Below are 20,535 nucleotides of genomic sequence, written 5' to 3' on the forward strand. Positions count from 1 at the left end.
CTTGATTGCGAAGAAAAGGATCTGAAGATGAAATGGAAAATATTTAAGCATTTATTGCTTGGCAGATGACAGTTTTTTTTTACTTCATGAATATAAACTCATATCCATGAATTCCAAATTGCTAGAAAAACAGCTAGCACAAAAATAAACCTAAAGAATATCCAAGTTATATTCAATAGCTATGTCCGACCAGAAATAATCAAAATCAAAGAAACTGAAAAACTAGATCATTCATTATATATACTTAAATTATATATATGGTTTAATCCGTTAGCCAAGTGTAAGCAACAAAGTATGTGCCTGAAGTATCATCAGGACTGGGGCAAATCATGACAAACGCAAACAAACTTCCCATCACTTGCCTTAGTATCCCATAATGCAAAGCACATCTCCTTGCGGACATGTATAATGCTATGCATTATGGGAAGGGTCACTACTCAGACTAATTTCCTGTATTAGGTGCGGGGTTACCTCTCCAAAAACTCGTGAGATCCCCATGATCACCCAGCGAACCGAAGGATCAAAACTCAGTGTTGTTTTGGTCAGTAACAGGCTCACCCTGTCACTGAAAAGAACTCTCAGCGTTTGGCTCTACCCAGTGTCAGGCTCACCCCACCACCGAGCAGAACCACTCATATTTCATCTGAGGGGTAACAGCAACAGTCGTACTTCAGTTAATAACTTCATGGGCTACAGCATTGCCATCCATTACTCCTCTACCTGGGTAACAGCAACAGCCAAGCCTCAGTTATAACTTCATTGGCTACAGCATTGCCATCCATCATCCAAGCTTCCAACTGGTTTCAACGCTTAGGGGTCTCTTCAGTGGGAGCCAGACCAAGAGATTATACCTAGATTGAAGCAATGCAGAAGTCAAATTTAACTATACGAGTTCCCAAAAGGCGTCACACCTTATTAATAAATTACTCTGGATTCGAGAATGATGTTTTTTTTTTCACTTGGTTAGACTATAAATTATATATTCAGTTTAATCCTTTATCCAAGTGTAAGCAATCAAAGTTTGCGCCTGAAGTATCTTCAGGACTGCAGCAACTCGTGGCAAAAATGGACAAACTTTCTATCACTTGCCTTAGCATACCATAATGCAAAGCACATCTGCTTGAGACATGTATAATGCTATGCATTATTGGAAGAGTCACTATACGGACCAGTTTTGACCTTTTTTGAGGTCTCTGCAGTGGGAGTAAGACACAGATTTGATATCTGTGTCTTACTCCCACTTATTTATCTATTCAAGTTGCCAAAAGGCGTCGCACCTTATTAATAAATTACTCTGGATTGATTCCAGGATGATGTTGGAATTTTTTTTTTTATGTTTAGTTTAATCCTTTATCCAAGTATAAGCTAAAAAAAGTTTGCGCTTGAAGTATCGTCAGGACTCGGGCAACTCGTGGGAAAGCTGGACAAACTTCCCATCACTTTCCTTAGTATCCTATAATGCAAAGCACATCATGAAAGGAGATGTATGCTGCTTTGGTGATATTCAATAACTGTCTAGTAGAAGCAATGGCTAAATATATTCCAAGGACGAGAAGGTTAAATTAGGTAGGTGTGAGATGGAATGAAGAGATTAAGCATGAGACAGAGGAAAAAAGGCATTATGGAGGCAGCATAAGAGTAGTAATAACCAATTACACGAGAATTACAAAGAACAGGAAGGAGGGTGATAAGTGGAGCAAAAGTGTAGTATGAGTGGCAGTTAGCTAATTAAGGCCCCCCAAAAAATAATCCTAAGGAGTTATTTTGATATGTAGCCAGCAAAAAAATAGAATGATCATGGCAGGATGACATTCACTGGAGAGAATAGTGTAACTACAACTGCTGTGGAGTATATAGTTGAGATATTTAATGAACAGTTCAAAAAGGTCATTCATTCGTGTGAATGTGGCATCAAGGAGAATTTCAGAATAGTTGATGATGATTAGGAGAGACTGACTGTAAGTGAACAAGAGGTATATAGAGAATTGAGCAAACTTGATGTTAATAAAGACTTGATGTATATCATTATGTATTTTGAAGGAATGTGCTAGGGAGATGACATCTACCCTGTCATACTAGTTTAATATGAGTCTTACATTGGGTCGAGTTCCAAAGGAGTGAAAGGCAAAATTGTGCCACTTCATATGGGAGGTGCCAGAACTCAAGAATCAAATTATAGGGAAATCTTTGTTTCAGGTGTTGTGGTATAAGAAGTTAGTGAGAAATAAGATCTAGAATTGGGTTGAGAACAGTGGTATTATCTTTGATGGACAGCATGAATTTGCTAAATGGAGGTCATTTTAATAATTTACTTATTACAATAAGGTGACAGCTGCATTGAATGAGGGAGATGAATGCACAATGGTATACTTAGATATTGTGAAGCCATTTGATCTATTGCCATATGATAAGTTGGTAATTAAACTAGAATAGAATGGATGTGGTTGGATATTAGATTAGTGCTGGCTCTCTGATAGGTATCAACAAGTTGTGTATGGGAGGGAGGGGGCAATATCCTAGGAGAGGAAAGTCACTAGTGGTGTGCCTCAAAGATATGTTTTAGGATTACATCTTTTTTAATCTGTATGTTAATGATTGGGGAAAGTTTGAGTGGGAATATTCAGTTGTTTGCAGATAATGAAAAGTTGAGAAGAACTGTCAGCAGTAGATCAGAGGTTTTACAAGAACACTTGAATAGAAATGCCTGCCTGGGTGGCCGAGTGGTTAGCGTATTAGCTCTCCAGCCAAAAGGCAGCGGGTTCGAATCCCGCCTTGAGCATGGATTTTTGCGATTGTCTGTGGAAATACTAGTGGTGGTGGCCGGCGGTAGATGGCGTTGGTGTAGTTATAGTTGGTGGATTCAGTGGTGGAGAAAGCTGTTGAGTAGTTGTTCTCCCTCGATGAGTCTTTGGACTTCCTGGAGGTGTCACATAATAATAATAATAATAATGAGTGAATGGACATGGTAGTGGGGATGTGAGTTCAATGTTGCCAAATGTAAGGTTTTAAAAAGTTGGAAAACAAAGATGCGATGCAGAATTTATGCTTGGTGAGAATATATTGTTGGAGGTGGAGGAAATAAGAGATCTTGTGGTGGTGGTGGTGAATAAGGATCTGAATTTTAGGTGACACATTGCTAGAATTCTCAGAAAAACACAACAAGTTCCGGGAATGATGCAGAGGACACTGACTTGTAGAAGTAAGGAGATCAAGTTCCATTGTATATGACTCTGATTAGGCCACATATTGACAACTGTACATTGTTGTGAAAACCAGGTGATCAAATCTATCAAGAGATGTTGGAAAGCGTCCAAAGGTGATTGACCAAAATAGTTTCTTATTTCTGAAATGCTTAATATGAAGAAAGGTTGAGCTGATGCAATTTGCAGAGTCTAATGGATAGGAGGAAGATGGGTGATATGATAGATATCTAAAACTTACTGAGGGGTTTTAATAGGATTACTGTTAAAGAGGTTTTCATAAAATGGTGGGAGATGAGTGGAGAACAAGAGGTCATCCCTGGAAGCTATATAAGGATGGTGTGAGCAAGAGAGTGAGAAGCAGGTTCTTTGCATGGAGAGGTGAATGATTGGAATGCATTGCCTGAGAGTTTGGTGTCTGCAGAGAATTTGAATGTGTTTATAGCAAGTTATAATGATTTGTATATGACAAAGGGACCTCCTAGATGAGACATTAACTTCATAGGGTCTTAGGATAATAATAATAACTCAATTGTCAACAACATGTTAGTAGAAGTCTGGCAATACTTACAGAAGCACAAAGTCCAAGTACATATGATGACCTAGCACTGGGAGATTTTTTCATACTGAAGTACAAGGGGAAATAGCAAGGACAAGAAACTATATCTGGAAGTTGCAAATGGAAGTAGTCAGTAATAGGATACGAAGCGAGTTTTTGGAACGGAGAATGGTAGGAGCATGGAATGAATTTCCTGAGCGTATGGGGAGAGGACAGATAGTTAATCAGTTATAAAACTACTATAAAGCCAAGTATAGGCCAGAGAATGCAGACGAAGGTGATGAAGAAATGTATATGCAACTTTGATTAGTGAACATTGTGATCTGTTCAAGACAACATTCAAAAATACTATTCAGTAATCCCTCGATTAATGCGCCCCCGATTAGTGCATATTCGATTAGTACGTCATTTATTTTCGATACCCAAATTCAATTAGTGCGCCTGTACACATCTTAAAAAGAAATGTTACAGATTTACAAAATTTTCTATCTATACATTTTTATACCTAACTATTTTAAAAAATCACTCACCAGGATGAAATAACTTAGTTACTGATTTAAAATATTTTATAAAGTTATTTTTAATGGGATACTATGTTCCAAATTTTTGCCACCAAATTTTATGTCGTCTGCTATAGTATGCCCACAGATTCGAGACCTTTCGACACTTCTGCACATGTCACAAAAAAGGAGAATCCATTTCGATAATAGGTAATCAATCCGTCTTCTGGGACAGTTGGTTATTATTTACACGTTGGAAAATTAACTTCTCTTTTATGATCATTGTAGTTTTCAAAGTGGTAACTATTTTGCTTATGTAACAGTTGGGAAATTTTATCTATAAAGCACGTGATTTCGCATGTTGGCGACCAATTCGTATGGCCGTCATTTCTTTCTCCCCTTCAATGATAATATCCAAGAGTTAATTAAATCTCATTCTGAAGAATTGAGTGATTCTGCCCTGCTAAATTTAGATGCACAACAGAAATTTCCCGAAGAATATGAAGAAAATGTAACCACTGATAGTCAGCCAAAAGAGATTTCACTGAAACAATTTGAAAATATTTTTTGTACAATCGAAGTTTTTAAGCAGCAATGCTTAGAGGCTGACCCTGATGAAGAGAGAAGCAGTAAAATTTGCAAAAGATTAGAAGAGGCAATAGGGCCATACCGTCGGTTGTATGAAGAAAAGAATCAAAATGGCTGCCAAACTACATTAGCTCAATTCTTTGTTAAGAAGTAGAATAATAAATGTATATTCTGAATATGTTTTATCGTCTTTCAGCTTCATGGTTTTCCTTTAATTAGGCCTTGAGACATACTTTAATTCTTTTATAAAAAAAATTAAGAGTCAAAAAAGAAATCTGAGCAATGAATTATACATTTTACCATAGATTATTATATTCGATTGGTGCGTTTTCGATTAATGCACCTGTTTTAAAGAACGCATTAGGCGCACTAATCGAAAGATTGCTGTATATAGAAGTCAGTAAAAAATCAACAAAGTCTAAAAATCACTCAGGTGCACCAAGCTATCAAAAATAAACGATATTATGCTATTTGCAAGCAATATTGTCAGTTGTTACACAAATGACACTTATCTTTTCTGGAGCTCTTTACCAATGACTTGTATGAAGCAGCCCTGTAGTGGCAGGCCTAGTTCCAGTGTATAAAGCCATGATTAGGCATCATATGGATTACTGTACACAGATTTGGTCCCCTGGTTTTGATAGAGATGAATATATATTGGTAAGGGCCCAGGTAAGATTCACAAAGGTCGTAACTGGTTTTTGGGATGTGGGATATGAAGACAGATTGAGGGAATGCAGTCTGCAAAACCTTCTCAATAGGAGGAAGAGAGGGGATATGATTGAACCCTTTAAGTTTGGTTAATGGTTGTTACCAGGTTAATGTGGAAGAAATATTTCATAGAATGAGAAGAGGAGTAGAACAAGGGACATCCCTGGAAGCTGTGTAAGTAGGTTGTGAGCAGGGGCATAAGGAACAGGTTCATAGCATGAAGGGTGCTTGGTGGGTGAAATTCATTGCCTTACATTGTGATGAATGTAGATACATTGCTTGAGCTTAAAGCATGGTTTAATTGGCTTTGTGTGTGTGTAATAGTATGTATCTCCCATGATGAGTCCTTTGAATCTATGGAGATTTGGTGTCAATGATAACAGACTTTGTGTTCTGTAAACCGTATCTCTCACAAGGAGTCTTACAAGTTATTATTATTATTGATATAATAATAAAATTTTGTACCAGCTAAATAATGTGTCCTGGGGAAGATTTGGAAGTTTTTCAATGGTAATTTTTTTTGTCGTAGTGCAGGCATTAAAACATTTATATCAAAACCTTTACTAATATATGCACATGATACACATGTAATGCTGCTTCTAGAAAGATTTTTCATGATGAAAATATCTGAATGATATTACTAAAGATGATCTTAACATAAAAAGAAAAAAAAAACGGCAAAGAAACTTATTAGTATTGTTGGTGAAACACATAATGTTGAAATTAAATAACTGCAATACAAAGTGCAAACCAACCATACAATCCAAAGTCGGGAATGTAAAGAAGTCACTTACCTTCTTAAGGCGAATTCTATGAACATATCCTGGTGGAACACTAAATCCATTCAGAAATGGATTTACTATTGCCTTTTCCGAGTGAATAGCAACATAAATAGATGGATTCACATATCTTGCCATATAATCCCATGGATGAATATGCAGACTTAAGACTACAGCTGAAACATGAATTCAATAATTTGTGTGAAACATTCAAATTTTTGAAAATGTTATAAACTTAAGACTGCGTTTCAGAATTAAAGTGTTTCAGTGCTGTTAATTGAAATGGCTTAAATAAAAATGCAAAATGAAAACAAAAACTTTTATTCATTAACAGGATTCATTTCTGATATTTGATAATATCCTATTCATGTATATCGTTTGCTGTTTACAAAGATAGCCAGATCTTTCGGTAAAGAATGTATAACAGCCTAAGTTTTAAAAAGTTTTGATTATAACTAATTTTCTTTCTCAATATACAAAAATTTTCTTATTTTAATATTCAGCAATTATATCATTGCTGAATTATATCATTAAAATGAAATGGTTAGAAGCCCAATGCAACAATATAGAACAGTACTATGGAGAGCATAAAACAAGGGAGGTATACAAAATGATCAGAACCATTAATAGAAAGTGGCAACAAAAACAGACCACAATCAAAGATGAAAAGGGCAAAGTATTGATGAATAAAGAAAAAATTGTACAACGGTGGACAAGATACTGTAGTGAGTTATATGAAGAAAAACTAGATTCAGATAGCATTGGAAAACTCACTGAAGGATTGAAGCAGATATCACCACCAGGTAATAAACATGATATGGACATTTTAAGAGGAGAGGTAGAAAAAGCAATAGGAGGGCTAAAACACAACAAGAGTCCTGGTAACGATAACATTACTGGAGAAATGATTAAATATGGTGGTGAAAGTATGGTTACAAAAATGCACCAACTATGCAATATGGTATTGAAAGAAGGGAAAATGCCAGAGGAGTGGGTGAAATCAATATTAATAACATTATACAAGAAAGGAAATAAGCTAGAATGTAAAAATTAAAGAACAATTGCCTTGATAAGGGATCATGAAGGAAAAAGACGGCGGTCGTGTGTTAGTGTTTAGTGTCGCGTATTATTGATGATGAATTGTGTATTGGGGTGGCGCAAGCGTCGCCGTAGCATGTGGCGGTGAATTTGAGCTGCGTAGAAGTGATTTTTAATTGGTGAATAGTCTTTTTTTTTCCATTTTTCTACGTTTTTGAGTGCTAAATCATTTCTCTGAATACGAGTGTACTTCAAGCGGTTGTATTTTGGAAGTTAGTTGCTGTCGGGATATAATATATTTTGGTTACCTTCGGAATCGAATGCATAACAGTGGAAGACAAAACGAAGTTAAGTTTTCATTACAGTATTTATCATTTTATTTAGTGTATTAAATGTTTTGTTTTGCTTGTAATTGTTTGTACTTTTTTTCTATTTATTTAACGGAATTTATTAATTGAATAATTAACGATTACGCTACTCGGCAGTAAGGAATGATGACGGATTCAGCAGCAGTTGCAAGTGGCGTATCGCCAAGTCCTCCGCCATTTAAGAACTCAATTATTAGCAATATCATAAGGGACTTTGTGGCATGCAGTACTTGCGGCACGTATGCGTCTCGGGAATTAGATATGTGGCTTGTGAAAGAGAGCGGAGAGCGTATATGCGCAAAATTCAGGCAGTTGGAGGAAATAAGTGCATTAGAAATATCGATATCCGACTTTGTTCCTCCAGGAAAGGGGAATGAATGTAGGAAGACAAGTAGTGTGATAGGAGAGAATGAAAAAAAGATATATATGAATGATAAAATAATAGTTGATAGTGTGGAAGGTGTGAGTGACTGTGAAAGTTTAGGAGTTGGTTTTGTTTGGGAGAGTGAATTTAGATTAAGAGTGACTGACCAGCAGAGGGAGATAGATGAGTTGAAAGAGGAGGTGGAATGTCTTGTGAATGAGAGCAGAAGTATGAAAGATAAGATTAGGAGAATGGAAGAGATAAATGCAAGGAGAATCAGAGTAGGAGAAAAAGAGAATTTAGGGAGTATGAGTGAGAGGTATGGGGGTGCTAGAAGAGGAGAGAGAATGGAAACATTAGGAGAGAGGGAAGGAGAGAGAGGTATGGGAATGCTAGCAGACGAGAGGATGGAAACAGTAGGAGAGACAGAATGAGAGAGAGAGAGAGATATTGAAGTGCTAGAAGAGGAGAGAATGGAAACGGTAGGAGAGATGGAATGAGAGAGAGATATGGGAATGCTAGAAGACGAGTGGATGGAAACAGTAGGAGAGACAAAATAAAGAGAGGGATATAGAGGTGCTAGAAGTGGAAAAAATGGAAACAGTAGGAGAGAGGGAATGAGAGAGATGTATGGGAGTGCTAGAAGAGGAGAGAATGGAAACAGTAGGAGAAGAGAGGTATGGGAATGCTAGAAGAGAGAATAGCAGTAGAGGAGAGGGAATGAGAGAGACCTATGGGAATGAAAGAAGAGGAGAGAATGGAAACAATAGGAGAGAGGGAATGGTAAGAGGTATAATGTATGGCGACTCAATGATCTGTGGTGTTCAAGATAGGATGCATGAGGAGTGTTTGCCAGGAGGAACAATAGAAAGGGTGGCTATAGCAATTAAGAGAGGTGAAAGGGTGGATGAGATGATTGTGATGGTAGGAACGAATGACTTGAGTGGTAATATAAGTCAGGCTGCGAGAGATATGAGGCTTTTGCTTGAGGCTGTACGGAAGAAGACAGAGAGAGGAAAAATAGTGTGTGTGTTGCCTAGGTACAATAATGATGAGCTGAGCAGAAGAGCGGTGATATTGAATGGCATAATAGCAAGAATGCGTGACAAGAGAGGACTGGTATATGTGGATACTTGGAATGCGTTTGAGGAAAGAGAGGAATTGTATGCGAGAGACCGTTTACATTTGAATGAGGAAGGACGTAGGCATCTGGAGAGATTGCTGTTCTGAAAGAGTCAGTGTGTCCCAGGGAGGATGATAGCAGGGGTGGCCTCTTGTGGGAATGGATACTTGGGAGAAGGGAGACAATGTCAGGTAGCGCTGAGCCCAGTGGAGTCTAGAAGGGATAATGCTGGATAAAGAAACAATGGCATTTATATGCTTTATACTAATGCCAGGAGTATCTGGAATAAGGGAGAGGAATTGGTGGCACAGATAGCATCAGCCTGGCCAAAAATTATTGGGATCACTGAGACGTGGTTGACAGAAGGGGATATAATAACAGGAATAGAAGTCGCTGGGTATAGCATTTTTCGTCAGGATAGGAGGGGAAGGCGTGGTGGTGGGATACTGCTTATGATAAGTGATGACCTATGTCCTCTAAGAGTGGACGCTTTGGAAGGAAGTGAGATAAATGATTTTGAGAGCATATGGTGTGAGGTAGAGGTAGGCAAGACAGGATATTTAGTGGGGTATTGCTAAAGACCCAGGAGCATGGAGGATGGGGACCAGGAGATGTTTAGACAGCTAAGTTTGGCAAGTGCAAGAAAAATGATTGTTATGGAGATTTTAACTACAGTAGTATAAATTGGAGAGAAGAAGATGCATGTAGCAATAGTGGAATGGAATTTCTAGAATTCTTGAGGGACAAATGTCTTAGGCAACATGTAACAGAGGGAAGAAGAGGTTCAAGAGTTTTAGATTTGGTTATAGCATCAGAAGAGTTGGTAATAACTGAGATGACATCTCTCCCATCAGTTGGAGAGAGTGACCATCTGGTTTTGACTTGGAAAATGAATAGACATGCAGGAGTATCAAAGAGACAGGAACTTATGTGGAATTATAATGCAGGTGATTATAATAGTCTTAGACATCAACTTTGGGAAGTTTCATGGAGGGAGGAATTGGAAGGCCGGGATATCGTTAGTGCTCGTAAATTGTGAAAGAATATTTGTTAGCAGCAATGGTAAGTTGTATACCACGAGTCAAGAAGAAGAGGACACAATTTGGAGTAAAGTGGATGACAAACAATATTAAACAGGAATTGCATGTGAAAAAGAGGCTATGGAAGAGATATAAGGAGACAGGTGAAGAGGGGATGCATGAAGAATATAAGACATAGTCAGAAGAGTGAGTAGTGTGGGAAGGAAAGCGAAACTTGAATATGAGAGGAGATTGGCCCTAAGATCCAAAGAAAAATCCTAGGGAATTTTTTAGCTATGTGGCCAGTAGGAGGACAAAGGACTACGGAAGAATGATATTGTGGGATAAAAATGGGAATAGAGTGACTGATGCAGAGGACATGGTGGAATTGTTCAATGACCACTTTATTGGAGTATTTCATCCTGGAGGAGTCAGTTTTAATGGTAGAGGGATAGGGCAGGTTCAAGGTTCAGATACTGAGAACTCTGGATGTCAATAAAGCTTTTGAACTGGATGGTATTTCACCACGAGTTTTGAGAGAATGTGCTAGGGAACTGACAGTGCCTTTAACCTGGCTTTTCAATGAAAGTCTGGCTTCGGCAAAGGTGCCCAGGGAATGGAAGGAAGGTAAGATAGTGCCATTGCATAAGGGTGGTAACATACTGGAAGTGTGTAATTATAGCCCAGTCTGTGTGTCATCAGTAGTTGTTAAGATATTGGAGAAAGTAGTGAGGGACTGTATACAGCACTGGGCAGATGAGGGTAATGAATGAAGATGCCAGTTATCTGTGAGAATCAACATGGATTTATGAAAGGACGCTCTTGTTTTAGCAATATGCTAACCTTTTATAATAAAGTTATAAGAACATTAGATGACGGAAATTCATATACTGCAATTTTCTTAGACTTAGCAAAGGCATTTGACAGGGTGCCACATGATAAGCTGATATTTAAGTTGCAACACATGGGTCTGGATGTCAGATTGGTCAACTTGATTCAGGATTGGATGTCTGATAGGTATCAGAGAGTTATGTATGGTGGAGCAGTTTCAAGGGGACAGAAGGTTATAAGTGGGGTTCCACAGGGCTCAGTACTAGGACCTATATTGTTTAACCATTATATCAATGACATTGCCAGTGGATTGCAAGGGGATATTCAGTTGTTTGCAGATGATGCAAAGCTGGGAAGGATTATTGGTATTCAGATGTGGTAGGCCTGCAAGAGGATTTGGATAAGCTAGATAGATGGGAAAATGTATGTTGGTATCAGTTTAATGCAGCAAAATGTAAGGTCTTGAGGTTTGGGAAACTTCGATGGGATACTGCATACTCTATGGGAGGAGTTATACTGGAGGAAGTTGGGGAGACAAGAGATCTGGGGTTGATGATTGATAGAAACCTGAATTTTAGGGGACATATTGCAAAGGTGGTGAAGGTAACACAGAGGATCGCTGCAATTATGAGAAGGACACTGACCTGCAGAGATAAGAGGGTTATCATTCCGTTATATAAGACCCTGATCAGACCACACTTGGACTATTATTCTCAGATTTGGTCTTGTGGATTTGACGGATAAATTAACTGTGGAAAAGGTACAAAGGCGGATAACAAAGATGGTTTCAGGACTGTACCATTTTAGTTATGAGGATCGGCTGAGGGAATGTGGACTGCAGAATTTGGTGGATAGAAGAAAGAGAAGTGATATCATGGAGACTTTTAAACTGTTGAGAGGTGGTTACAGGGTCGACACCGGGGAGTTCTTTCACTTGGTTGAACAACAGGATGGAGTGATGACAAGAGGCCATCCCTGGAAGTTACGAAAGGAAACTGTGAGCAAGTGGGTGATGAGTGGTTTCTTTGCATGGAGGGTGGTTGAGCCGTGGAATACATTACCTGATAGAGTGGTGAGGGCAAGAACAAGCAGTGAGTTTAAGGAGTGGTATGATAGACTTTGTGTTTCTTAGGGGGGGGACCTCCCCTTGATGAGTCTTGACAGACTTTATGTTCTTAAGAAGGACCTCCCACGATGAGTCTTTTGACTCCATGGAGGCCTGAATAATAATAATAATAATAATAATAATAAGTCACCTTGGTAAAGTGATGATGATCATATTGACAGAAAGATTGAGAACATATTTCGAAGCATACCTTGCAGACGAGCAAGTAGGATTTAGGACGGATAGAACTACAATTCAAAAGATTTTGACAATGAGGTTAATAGCAGAGAAAGCTAGCAGAAAAAACAAAAACATATATACTTGCTATGTTGACTTTCAGAAAGCATTTGACCAGAAAGTGACATTAGCAGTTCAGGAATCCTATGGAATTGATAAAAAAACTAATAGCTATATTAAAAGATGTTTACCAGAATGCAGTTGCAGCAGTTAGAATAGGTGATGATTTGGGGAAATGGTTTAAAACAAACAGAGGTAGTAGACAGGGAGACCCAATATCACCAAGCATTTTCATCGCACATTTAGAAAGAGCAATGGATAAAATGAAAGAAGATGCCAGAGGAATATCTGTACACGGAATGATTATTAACAATCTGAGATTTGCAGATGACATTGTTATTATTGAAGAAGACGAAATTACAAAAAAACTGAAACTGTTAAATGAGGAAGCGAAGAGATTTGGACTTGTTATGAACTTTGAAAAAATAAAGATAATGGTATTTGGTGAGAAGAACATGAAACAAAAGATACAAATGGATGGAACTGATATAGAAAATGTAGAACAATTCACATGTTTGGGAAGTAAACTGACATATGACTTGGACTGTAAAAAAGAAATACAGATCAGGATTGCAAAGGGAAGAACAAATCTGAAGGCCATGGATAACATCTGGAAAAGTAAAGTGATCAGTCTGCAAACAAAACTAAGAGTATTGGGAACATGCATCTTTAGCAGTGTACTGTACGGATCTGAAACGTGGATAATGAATAAGGAATCAAGAAAAAGAATTTTGTCATTTGAAAGAACTTGTTACAGGAAGATTCTAAGAATAGGATGGGTACAGAAAATCACCAATGAAGAGCTATATCAGAAGATACAACCAAAACAGAAGATACAACCAGAATCTAATGCAGAAGAGTATAAAATGGAAGTTGCAATTATTTGAACACATCTGTAGAATGAGTGAGGACCGGAAGATAAAGACATTTATGTTTGGTATTTTGGATGGTTTAAACAGAAGAGGTAGACCATACAGAGAATGGATAGACGATATAAAAGACTGGTGTGGAATGGGTGTACAAAAACTGCGACACAGTGCACTGGACAAAGAAAGGTGGAAGAAGATAGTGAAACAGGCATCAGACATCAACGGGCAGTGAGCCCATGATTCGTGATGATGATGATGATGAATTATATCATTATAGCAGTTTTGCTTATAAGATACATAAGATGTATCTACGTCATTAACATTAATGACATATTTATTTTGGCAGTAATGCTTTTTAACAATGTTGAAGAAAAACCAAGAGATTGTTTTTCAGAAATACACTATAATAAGCATAGTTTTTGATAACTAGAGCTCTTAACCACCTTACCGGCCGTTGTGGATCAAATATGCATCCGCATATGCTTCGTATCCATCATATGTTTCATTGTTGTAACAATGGTATTACAATTTTAATAAGCACTTCGCATCCATGATAAAGTGAACGTCTATAGACGTCTTGGCCGGTAGCGTGGTTAATATGACTGACTGCTTTTACAGTTTTCATTTCATCATCATCATCATCAAATTCCTGCCATGTACCCTCAAGCGGTGTACAGGATATGACAGTACTACATGAAAAAATTACATCATTACTAACTTCCTATCTACAATTTTCCTCCAGATCAGTCTGTTACTTGTCAAGACTCCAACATTATCAGATCTTATATTTCTATCGTCTAAGGCACTTTGTACCGTATCAATCCATCTATATCTTGGTCTTCCTCTGGGTCGTTTTCCTGCCAACCTGGCAGAGAACACTTGTTTTGCTAATCTTTCCTCTCCCATTCTATTTAAGTGACCATACCATCTGAGATTAGCTCTGCTAACGCATTCCTGGATGCTGACAATGTCAAGTTCTTTCCTAATATCCTCATTTTTAATATGATATTGCCATTGATGCCATCTGTTCACGCCTCTAATCTTTCTCAGGACTCTCATATCTGCGGTCTCTAGTCTTTGGTCAAGTGTTTTACTTCTGACCCAGCTCTCAGATCCATAAGTTAAAATTGGTTTGAACACAGTCTTGTATACAGCTAATTTAGTGTTCCGACTAATTTCTTTCTTATTCCATATGAATTTATTCAATTGACTTCCCACGATACCAGCTTTGCTGATTCTGTTGTCTATTTCTATATTTAGTTTACCATCTTCAGTAAAAATTGTGCCTAAGTAGCTGAAATGTTTTACTTGTTCCACAGGTTCTCCATTCACAACACAGTTGACATTTTCAATGATTCTGCCTATTTTCATTGTCTTTGTCTTTTTATTGCTGACCTTCATACCATATCTATTACAACAGCTATTCAATTTAGTCAGAGAATCTTGCAGACTTGTAGCGGATTTATTTAGAAGTATAACATCATCCGCATAAAGCAAAGAGCTGACATTAACATCTCCAATTTTGATATCAGGTTTAATACGACATTCCTTCATAATGTGATCCATATAGATAATGAATAACAGAGGGGATAATGTACATCCTTGTCTCACACCAGATTTAACATTAAACCATCTTCCTGTACTTCCTTCAATTCTAACTGCTGACTCACAACTCAAATAAAGACTAAGTATTGCATGATATAATGCCCCATTGACACCATATAACTGCAGCGTATTGAATAGCTTCTCTCTTGGCACCTTGTCATATGCCTTCTCCAAATCGACAAAACTTAAATACAGATCTTTGTTATATTCCCATGCTTTCTCGACTATTTGTCGTAAAGTGAAGATCTGATCCTGACAGCCTCTATTTGGCCTGAATCCAGCTTGTTCTTCACCAAGCTTTTCTTCCACAATTCTTCTCAACCGTTTCTCAAGTATACTTGCATATATCTTACCAGGAACACTCAGTAGGGAAATACCTCTGTAATTCTCACATTCAGTTTTATTTCCCTTTTTATATATGGGTACTATGAGAGCTCTACTCCAATCATCGGGAATTCGTCCCTCTGTCCAGGCTTTCTGAACTATGCAGTGCAGCCACTGTAAGACTCTTATACCACCATACTTCAGCATTTCTGGTTGAATATCATCTACTCCTGCTGCCTTTCCACATTTCAAGCCTTTGATGGCTTTTTCTACTTCAAGTATGGATATGTATTCCTGACTGCATGCCTGGTCAGTGTTTTTTATCACTGTGCTGTCATCACTGCTTGTTTCATTTAGCAGTTTTTCAAAGTAATTACTCCATACTTCAAGGATATCTTTTTCTCCTGTTTTCATTTCACCTTTATCATCTCTAATTCCTTTTACAGCACTCTTTCTTCCATTCCTAAGCTTCTTCAACAACCTCCAGAATATTTTGCCACCTTCTTGATATTTATTTTCTATATTCTTGCCAAAGTCCTCTCATGACTTTTGTTTAGCTAGTTTTACACACTGTTTAGCTTTCTTACATTTGTCTCTGTATTCTGTAAGAGTAAAAACTGACTTATTTGCCAGGAACTTTTGATATGCTTTCTTCTTTTCCTTCACTGCCTCTTTAACTTCCTGTGTCCACCAGGGAGTTCTGATTTTTTTATCCTTGCACACAACCTCACCACATGCCTCTCTGGCAGAATCAATCAATGTTTCCTTCAGAGTTTGCCACTGAATCTCCAAGGTTTGATTCCTGTTCTCAAACTCTTTCATTTTCTTTTCAATAATATTTCTGTATTTTAGTCTACAGTTCACATCTGAGAGCTGCTCAACTTTTATTCGCTTTAAAACTTTCTTACATGTTATTCTTTTCAATATGAAATTCAATTTTATCCTGCTCAAGACTAAATAGTGATCACTTCCAATTTCAAATCCTCTGTACACTCTGGTGTCCTGCACCAGAGAGAAAACATCACTATCAACAATAACATAGTCAATGAGACTTTTCTTATTTCTAGCCTCTTCTCTCCATGTGAATTTGTGCACATTTTTATGTTGGAACATGGTGTTAGTAATAAGCAGTCCATGTCCTCAGCAGAAATCCAACAGATATTTGCCATTATTATTAGCTTTGCTCTTTTCTCCAAATTTTCCCAAAAAATTTTTGTATGTCTCACAATCATTTCCTACTCTACTATTTAGATCCCCAACAAGGACCAACTTTTCCTTTTTCATTGTGTCAGTTGCTTTTTCTAAAGCCTCAAAAAATTCATCCACTTCTACCTTAGTAGAACCTTCTGTGGGACCATAGGCACAAATAAGTCTCATTGTCCAGTTCCCCATTCTCATATTTGCCCACATTACTCTACTTGAGACTGACTGCCATTCAAGAAGATTAGCCTCGTATTTTGTGTTGAACACTATGGCTACTCCTTCTTTTCCTTGATTGTCATTGCCTGAATATAACATTTTGTATTTATTGCTCAGAAAGATCTCACCAGTTTTGGTCTTTTTTGTTTCAGTCACCCCTATTATGTCGATCAGGTACTTATCTAATTCCTCAGCTAGCTCCATTTCTTTGCCATTCAGGCTTCTTACATTGATAGTACCGATCTTTAACTCTGGTGATGTTGAGTTGGGGTTTGTTTTCAGATTTGTTCCAGTAGCTGACTTTTCGCTGTTTGCCCTGGTTCCCTGGCGAAAACAACGGGGGCCTTGTTTAACCGGGCGACGCCCCAGCCGGCATGAAATTTTGTCATGTTGTACCATCATTTTTTATTTTGGTTTAACCAATAAGAATATAATTTGGTCGGCTAAATCCCAAATTGCCAGCCCATCCTCGTTCGTTCAGTATCAAAGTAGATACCCAACAGGGTGCACCACGAGAAGGTGAGGATTGGACATTAGGTCAGAAGCCCTGGTTGGTTCTCCGCATTCCTTTAAAGGCTATGTGGAGGTCTCCTCTCAGTTATACAGCTTTGACCCTTAAGCACCCCATTAGTAATATAAATCTAGATAATATTAGGTTTAAAACCTGAGTTGCAAAATGCACCGTTATGAAGTTTCTAATCAGAATATCGATCTATAAATTGATGAACAATCATGGGTATCAATAATATGTAAATGTAAAAAAATTATAAAAATATTTTATAAAATTATTATTATTTAAAAATATTATTAACTTGCAAGTATCTGTTATTCACAATTTTAATGTATTATAATTATTACTGTATCTATGTATGTAATTTATCTGAGACATAATAAAATGTTTAAACGTGAAAAAAAATATTACAGAAATAAAAAAAATAAATAAAATAATAATAATAATAAAATAGTAACAATAAAAAAAATAAAAATAAAAAATAAATAATTCATTACATTGGAAAAAAAGTATATATATGTATGTATGTAATTTATCGACATGTACTTGTATGAGCAAGAAAAAAAAATATTGCTTGGTATCTTTAACACATATAATTTAAAAACATTATATATGTGCAAGTATCTGTTATGCACATTTGTGTTGATGTAATGTATTACTAATGGTATAGTTCATGCAGTTAGCCTAGTGGCTGTATGCTTCGCAATCATCCGACTAGGGAAGGAGTGTCTCAATTTCGATTCCCGCGAAGACGTGAGGAATTTGAGTATCTTTCTCAGCCACAGTCAAGTTAGCCAGGCGTGGACAGTATGGTTTTTTTTTTCCTGCCAGTTTATGAAAATATCATCTACACAGTGTATCCATATTTTTGGTTTTATATGGGAATTCTTAAGAGCATTGTTTTCAAATTTTTTCATAAATAGGTTTGCTAATACCAGTAATAATGATGAACCCATGGCCAGTCCTTCTTTTTGTTCCCAGATTCTGTCTTGATAGTGAAAAAAGTATTGTTTATACAACGTTTAAGAAGATCTAAGATGTCCGGAGAGAAGAGGTCTAAGTGATAATGTCTAGACTTGCTAAGATGTCTGTTGGGCCAATATGTATGTCTTTCACTTTTTCTATAAAATGTGTACTATTTTTTATGAAGGAAGATGTTTTTCAACGTCAATAACGTTTTATATCTGCATTCTGTTATTTGAGTTTATGAATAGCCAGACGGTTATGATTTGTATTTATTTTATTAATCATCATCATCATCAAATTCCTGCCATGTACCCTCAAGGGGTGTACAGGATATGACAGTACTACATGAAAAAATTACATCATTACTAACTTCCTATCTACAATTTTCCTCCAAATTAGTCTGTTACTTGTCAAGACTCCAACATTATCAGATCTTATATTTCTATCGTCTAAGGCACTTTGTACCGTATCAATCCACCTATATCTTGGTCTTCCTCTGGGTCGTTTTCCTGCCAACCTGGCAGAGAACACTTGTTTTGCTAATCTTTCCTCTCCCATTCTATTTAAGTGACCATACCATCTGAGATTAGCTCTGCTAACGCATTCCTGGATGCTGACAATGTCAAGTTCTTTCCTAATATCCTCATTTTTAATATGATATTGTCATTGATGCCACCTGTTCACGCCTCTAATCTTTCTCAGGACTCTCATATCTGCGGTCTCTAGTCTTTGGTCAAGTGTTTTACTTCTGACCCAGCTCTCAGATCCATAAGTTAAAATTGGTTTGAACACAGTCTTGTATACAGTTAATTTAGTGTTCCGACTAATTTCTTTCTTATTCCATATGAATTTATTCAATTGACTTCCCACGATACCAGCTTTGCTGATTCTGTTGTCTATTTCTATATTTAGTTTACCATCTTCAGTAAAAATTGTGCCTAAGTAGCTGAAATGTTTTACTTGTTCCACAGGTTCTCCATTCACAACACAGTTGACATTTTCAATGATTCTGCCTATTTTCATTGTCTTTGTCTTTTTATTGCTGACCTTCATACCATATCTATTACAACAGCTATTCAATTTAGTCAGAGAATCTTGCAGACTTGTAGCGGATTTATTTAGAAGTATAACATCATCCGCATAAAGCAAAGAGCTGACATTAACATCTCCAATTTTGATATCAGGTTTAATACCACATTCCTTCATAATGTGATCCATATAGATAATGAATAACAGAGGGGATAATGTACATCCTTGTCTCACACCAGATTTAACATTAAACCAACTTCCTGTAATTCCTTCAATTCTAACTGCTGACTCACAACTCAAATAAAGACTAAGTATTGCATGATATAATGCCCCATTGACACCATATAACTGCAGCGTATTGAATAGCTTCTCTCTTGGCACCTTGTCATATGCCTTCTCCAAATCGACAAAACTTAAATACAGATCTTTGTTATATTCCCATGCTTTCTCGACTATTTGTCGTAAAGTGAAGATCTGATCCTGACAGCCTCTATTTGGCCTGAATCCAGCTTGTTCTTCACCAAGCTTTTCTTCCACAATTCTTCTCAACCGTTTCTCAAGTATACTTGCATAGATCTTGCCAGGAACACTCAGTAGGGAAATACCTCTGTAATTCTCACATTCAGTTTTATTTCCCTTTTTATATATGGGTACTATGAGAGCTCTACTCCAATCATCGGGAATTCGTCCCTCTGTCCAGGCTTTCTGAACTATGCAGTGCAGCCACTGTAAGACTCTTATACCACCATACTTCAGCATTTCTGGTCGAATATCATCTACTCCTGCTGCCTTTCCACATTTCAAGCCTTTGATGGCTTTTTCTACTTCAAGTATGGATATGTATTCCTGACTGCATGCCTGGTCAGTGTTTTTTATCACTGTGCTGTCATCACTGCTTGTTTCATTTAGCAGTTTTTCAAAGTAATTACTCCATACTTCAAGGATATCTTTTTCTCCTGTTTTCATTTCACCTTTATCATCTCTAATTCCTTTTACAGCACTCTTTCTTCCATTCCTAAGCTTCTTCAACAACCTCCAGAATATTTTGCCACCTTCTTGATATTTATTTTCTATATTCTTGCCAAAGTCCTCCCATGACTTTTGTTTAGCTAGTTTTACACACTGTTTAGCTTTCTTACATTTGTCTCTGTATTCTGTAAGAGTAAAAGCTGACTTATTTGCCAGGAACTTTTGATATGCTTTCTTCTTTTCCTTCACTGCCTCTTTAACTTCCTGTGTCCACCAGGGAGTTCTGATTTTTTTATCTTTGCACACAACCTCACCACATGCCTCTTTGGCAGAATCAATCAATGTTTCCTTCAGAGTTTGC

The 20,535-nt window shown here is 37.2% G+C and overlaps 1 protein-coding gene across 1 annotated transcript in view; it reads right to left on the bottom strand.

The window, feature by feature from the left end:
* The window catches only part of LOC150092466 (uncharacterized), a 268,877-nt gene extending 262,402 nt beyond the window's left edge, over positions 1 to 6,475 (bottom strand). Inside the window, exon 1 of the mRNA XM_090414869.1 lies at positions 6,353 to 6,475. Coding sequence (XP_090270995.1) covers positions 6,353 to 6,475 — 123 coding nt within the window. The remainder of the gene's footprint in view (positions 1 to 6,352) is intronic.
* Positions 6,476 to 20,535: the final 14,060 nt, after the last annotated feature.

This window comes from Typopeltis vanoorti, chromosome 26, assembly GCF_054136105.1.
Source record: "Typopeltis vanoorti isolate ZY-2024b chromosome 26, IOZ_Tvanoo_1.0, whole genome shotgun sequence".
In the NCBI taxonomy this organism is placed as follows: domain Eukaryota; kingdom Metazoa; phylum Arthropoda; class Arachnida; order Uropygi; family Thelyphonidae; genus Typopeltis; species Typopeltis vanoorti.